Source organism: Papaver somniferum, unplaced genomic scaffold (genome assembly GCF_003573695.1).
Source record: "Papaver somniferum cultivar HN1 unplaced genomic scaffold, ASM357369v1 unplaced-scaffold_5, whole genome shotgun sequence".
NCBI lineage: Eukaryota > Viridiplantae > Streptophyta > Magnoliopsida > Ranunculales > Papaveraceae > Papaver > Papaver somniferum.
The window spans coordinates 393,648-398,923 of record NW_020647637.1 but is presented as its reverse complement, the minus strand read 5'-3'; the positions used below and the strand labels follow the sequence as shown (position 1 = coordinate 398,923).

The following is a 5,276-nucleotide window of genomic DNA, read 5'->3' as shown; positions in this document are numbered from 1 at the left end:
TGATATAGTGTTTATGCTTATGGAGCCAAATCAATTTTGTGGTAACTGTCAAGTTTGTGAACATCTAACTTGAGGCCAAATTGGGTATGAGTGGAGTAGTATACTAGGATGCTTTTATATGCTTAGTTCCCTACTCTCTCATCGTCCACATGGGATGATTCTCAACAATTACAAAATTGCCATTTCAAATTTCAGAGAGTTGAATAAAATTGTTCGCAGGCTATAGATTTTGACAAGAGACATCAGTTGCTATTTGATCAAGTTTACCAAGGAAGATGTTTCTAAAGCAGATGAATTAACCATGGAACATCTATCTTGTTGTCTCCATACTTAGAAAGGTAAGAGTCCTTTCGAAGAACACAATACTTTATTGCACAGAAGGCAGCTGAGAATGTGCTTGTTCCCCTAATTTGGTGGTAAAAATGAAGCAGATCACTTGGTCAAATTGCATATTATTTCTACAAATGCACTGAAAGGCAAAACATTATTGTTGCAAATGGAGAAGTAGCTCAATTTTCAGAGGTTTCTTGGAAAATCAGTTTTTAGTAGCTTTGTCATACATTTCTCTCCAGTAATTCCTGAGTACTCCTCACAGTTTGTTGTTCAAATCTTCTTCCTTTGCTAGGCACATTTTAAAATTTTGTAGATTTGGCCGTACGAAGAGAACAATAAATACGGTTTTGTGCAAGGGGTACCGTATTTGATATGATGAATAACATTTTCACCCTTGATGCTGCTTTCTGCTTCTCTTAGTCGGTACGCCATTCCTAGTTAACTTTTTGTCTTTTCAGTATCAAATATGAAAGAAACTAATGTGAAGTCACATCAGCTTGTGATTTGTTGTTAACTAATGATCGGGTTCATCTTGCGGCTTTTTATATTTTAATCAAGTTACCTCCTATTGGCATCTACAGTAGCGATTGCCTGTATATGGCATTTGGTACTACAAAGTCTGTTTCTCGCATTTAAGTGTGCTGCGTGTGTTCAATGCTGCTTTTTCATGAAATTGTATTTCTGCTCTTAATCAATTTGCTCTTGCCTTTAGTCTCTACTTATGAAATAAATTTGTTGTTAAGGAAGTCAAGAGTGTAAATAGCTGTTGTTAATTTACCAAAGTAACACATTTGAATGTACGAATGAAATCAGTTTATTCAATCATTCCTGGATATGAAATGTGTATTCCTTGTGATCTGAACAAGTAGAAGTTTGTAAGAAGGGTCTTCCTTCGAGGTTCCACGTTGGATCCGGTTCATCTTGTGGCTGTTTTAGATTTTAACGAAGTTACCTCCTATTGGCATGACATCCATAGTAGCAATCGCCTGTATATGGCATTTGGCATTACAAAGTGTTTTTTTTTTCCGCATTGAAGTTTGTTGCCTGTGTTTGATATTGCCGTTTGAAGTTCTCATAGAACTAACTTTTCATGTATCCCTGTCCAATAATGGTGTTTTCTTATGTTACAGGAGGTAGTAGGTATATTGCCATGGTTGAACTGTGTCAGATAGCACATAATTTGTGAAAGAGGGCATTTTGGAGAATGGATACACCGAAAGTGAAGCCCAGTGAGACTGGCCGACCAAGAGTGTTGTACAGATAAGTTTACCCAAACCTAGCTAACACACAAGCTCATAGTCCTTCTCCTAACCTTAGCTGCCTCTACATATATCTTTTTCAGTCTTTTCTCTCTGTTTCCCATTTTTTTCTTTTCAAAAAAGTCTTTTCTCTCTGTTACTTTGTAATTTGAAGTTGTAAACCCCCACCAATTTAATTTTCTTTCTAAATTTTTCCAAGTCTCCGAAAATTCTCTCTCAGAGGATAATTCTCAAGGAGAATGGCCTCATTGAGAAACTGTTTGACCTCATCATCATCATCACAATCTTCACTTCAAGAACAACAACAGATCCAAAATTCTTCTAATCAGATGCAAACAGGTTTTGATCATCCAACTAATCACGATGATTTTCTTGATCAAATGCTTTGCAACCTTCCTTCTTGGTCTGAACTTAAATCTCCATGGGAGCTCAATACTAGTAATTCTTCCCAAAACCCACCTAAACTCTTTAATATACCAATAGGTGGTGGAAAGTCAGAAAATCATTCACAAGAAAATGATAATCTTCATTATCCTTCTTGTGATGATTCAACTGTATTAGCTTCAAGATTACGTCAACATCATATTGGTAATACTTCACCTAAGTCCATTGTTCATCTCCAACAACAATTACTACTTGCTGGTGGTGCTAATGGTGGTGGTGGTATGTCGAGATCTCCGTCTACTGGTTCTGCTATGGGTGGAGGTGGTGATCCTGCTCTTTTTCCATTACCTTTAACTCTCGGGAGCAATGGTGGTGGTGGTGAATCTTCTGATGATGCTCCTTTCAAATCTTCCAATTCTGCTGTAAATCTCATTCTCTGTCTGTTAAATCTTTAATATACCAATGCCAACTGTTTGTTTGCTCGGCAGAGATCATAATTTCTGATACTCAGTTTTGTGTTTGTGCTTTAGGGGGGAGGCGAGGGTTCAGTTCAAGCACTCTTTAATGGAATTGCAGGAGGAATTTCACGATCAGGAAGTCAACAGCATTTTCAGGTGGCTGTTTCGGGTTTCATTTCGATATATATACTTTTTCTGTTTTTTCGATGTGCATTTGCACGTTACTAATCAAGTCTATCCAATGGAAATTATAGAGTGGTTCAATTTCGACACCAAATTTCGGAGGAACACAAGCAACAGGAATAAATCAAGCTCCATCGGCAGGTGGGTCTGTTTCCGGTGGTGGAGTTACAGCTCCGGCTAGACAAAAAGTTAGAGCACGAAGAGGGCAAGCAACAGATCCTCACAGTATTGCTGAAAGAGTAATAATTCAAACCTTATTATTTTGTTTGTTTTGTCTATTTTTATGCTCCTGTCTTCTAGTTTCACTTCATTTATGCTTCTTCTCAAAACTTGTTGTTGTTGTTATGGGGATTGATAGTTGCGGAGGGAGAGAATCGCAGAAAGAATGAAAGCTCTGCAGGAATTGGTACCCAATGCCAATAAGGTAATGGATTTTCAAGTTTTCATGTGAAATTATTCCTTTCATTCCCACAAGACCCTAAAGTTTTACCACAAATTCCAAGACAAAAGGAAAAGGATATTGTACTTGGTCAAGGACATTTTGGTAATATCAAATACATTTTTCGAAATATTCTGTTTTTCGATTTTTTTTGACATTGTGTTGGAAATTTGGAATGAATGACAGACAGACAAAGCTTCAATGCTGGATGAAATCATCGACTATGTGAAATTCTTGCAACTTCAAGTCAAGGTATGCAATTTAATTTTCCCAAACCTCTAGACAATATTTTTTTAAGAAGAGAAAGGAATCAAATCGGCTTTGTTTTCTGAAAGAATCTTCTTTATTTTTCTTTGTCAGCTGCTAGTACGCATCCACTATCTCATCTTTGTTTGTCATTACTATTTCTTTAGGTTCTGAGCATGAGCAGATTGGGTGGTGCTTCTGCTGTTGCGCCTCCTGCGGCTGACATTTCCTCTGAGGTAAAATATTTCATTAATCCTCATTAATTCGGTTCTTCCAAATGTCCAATGAAATACTAATTAACTAGCTAATTGAATATCCTGAGAGAAAGCTTGTACATAAGTTTATTTATTCCATAAAACATAAAAGATTAAGCCATTCCCCCCGTAATATAGTGGTAAAATTATAGGGGAAAGATGATACCAGTGGCTTTAGTTCCGAATGATAATATCAGTGGTCTGAGTTTGAAACTTGTCACACAGAATTCTCTTTTTCAACCGAACAAAAGAAAAGCTTATCTACTTTTTTCTGTCCTAATTTCTCTATTGATTTTGAATCAAGAATACGACAAACATATAGCACGCTTAAACCAACTTTATTTGCTTCCACAAAAAGAAAAAAGAAGAACACGAAGACCTCCTTTTCCATCTTCTTCTTCTTGTTCATTTTTTGTTATAGGACAAAGAGAGTACTACTCTACTACTTTTCTTTCTTCCTATGGACCATTTATTCTTTCTTTTACTTTCGTTTTATCTACAACTCTTTTTCTTCTTCTTTTCTCACTTATCACCATCATTCACTAAAGTTGATGTTATATTAAATAAATAATAGTCAAGAGACATTCTATGGATTGGTTGAATAGTCTGTTTGCCCGCCCTAGTCGACATCATTGGATGATTCCGGTATACAATTTTAAATGCCATAGTTTGTTCAAGTAGCATCTGCCATAACTTTGAAATTTGTAATTTGTGATGCATAGGGTGATCAAGGAAGGAGCAGTAATGGAGCACAAAATGCATCAAATGATAGTTTATCGGTGACGGAACATCAAGTTGCCAAATTAATGGAAGAAGACATGGGTTCAGCAATGCAATACTTGCAAGGAAAGGGTCTTTGTTTGATGCCCATATCATTAGCTACTGCGATTTCTACCGCAACTGCTCACTCTAGACATACGACTACCAATAACCCGCTTTTGACATCCAATGTTGACGGTCCTTTGTCGCCGAACTTGTCAGCATTGACAGTACAGTCAGCCACTTTGGGTCCTGGAGGATTATTACCTGGAGGTGAGGCTGGAAAAGATGTATCTTCAGTTTCTAAACCATGAAAGATGACAATTTAAAGTGGAGGTGGTAGTCAATGTTGATTGACTGGTATATCAAGTGTCAAGTCTATAGAAATAAGGTGGTCTGTCTCTGTTTTCTTAACAAGTGTTATGACTCCGGATTTACATAGACTTGCTTGGCAACTCAAAAGCTAATTTAACTTTCAATTTCTATCTTCTACATATTTTGATTTTCCACCTTCCACTGTAACCTTCTTCTTCTAGTTTGGTGTCTTTGTATGAGTGGGGATGCTCTTTGGTGTAACTTTATTTGCCATCTAATAATAAACTATACAAGCAATAAAAACGAAACAAAATTGGCATACACAAGTGAAATTTGTTTCAGTGACAAAATATTGATATTGCTAAATTTGGTTTGTAGTGTCTTGGCAGGTATTCTGCACAGATTCGTTTTTTCCTTCTTATCTTACCCTGTGTAGAATAATGCGGTAGCTCGAGAGATGATTAATTTGCTCTCGGTTATGCTCAGGGGGGGGATTCAAGGTACACGGTTTAGAGCTCAGGGTTGAGTGCTGTGCTCTAGACTAGATTTGATAAAATTTCGCGATAAAACCTACATTCCCGTTTAGAGTTACTCTCTTGAGAGATGATTATTGGTGCATTGACTCCCACAACCATCATCACCTAAT

At 36.9% G+C, this 5,276-nt stretch overlaps 1 protein-coding gene across 1 annotated transcript; it reads left to right on the top strand.

Annotated features, from left to right (window-relative positions):
* Positions 1 to 1,514: 1,514 nt before the first annotated feature.
* LOC113342895 (transcription factor bHLH66-like) lies at positions 1,515 to 4,807 on the top strand. Its single transcript, XM_026587274.1, has 7 exons — positions 1,515 to 2,398; positions 2,507 to 2,590; positions 2,689 to 2,856; positions 2,976 to 3,041; positions 3,243 to 3,308; positions 3,470 to 3,538; positions 4,279 to 4,807. The coding sequence occupies exons 1-7, from the start codon at positions 1,832 to 1,834 to the stop codon at positions 4,627 to 4,629; spliced, it is 1,371 nt and encodes a 456-aa protein (XP_026443059.1). The 5' UTR covers positions 1,515 to 1,831; the 3' UTR covers positions 4,630 to 4,807.
* The last annotated feature ends 469 nt before the right edge of the window (positions 4,808 to 5,276 follow it).

Coding starts and splice junctions, on each gene's coding strand:
- LOC113342895 (XM_026587274.1), top strand. CDS start 1,832: ATGGCCTCATTGAGAAACTGTTTGACCTCATCATCATCATCACAATCT. Junction 3,042..3,242: donor TGGTACCCAATGCCAATAAG/GTAATGGATTTT, acceptor AATGAATGACAG/ACAGACAAAGCTTCAATGCT. Junction 3,539..4,278: donor CGGCTGACATTTCCTCTGAG/GTAAAATATTTC, acceptor TGTGATGCATAG/GGTGATCAAGGAAGGAGCAG.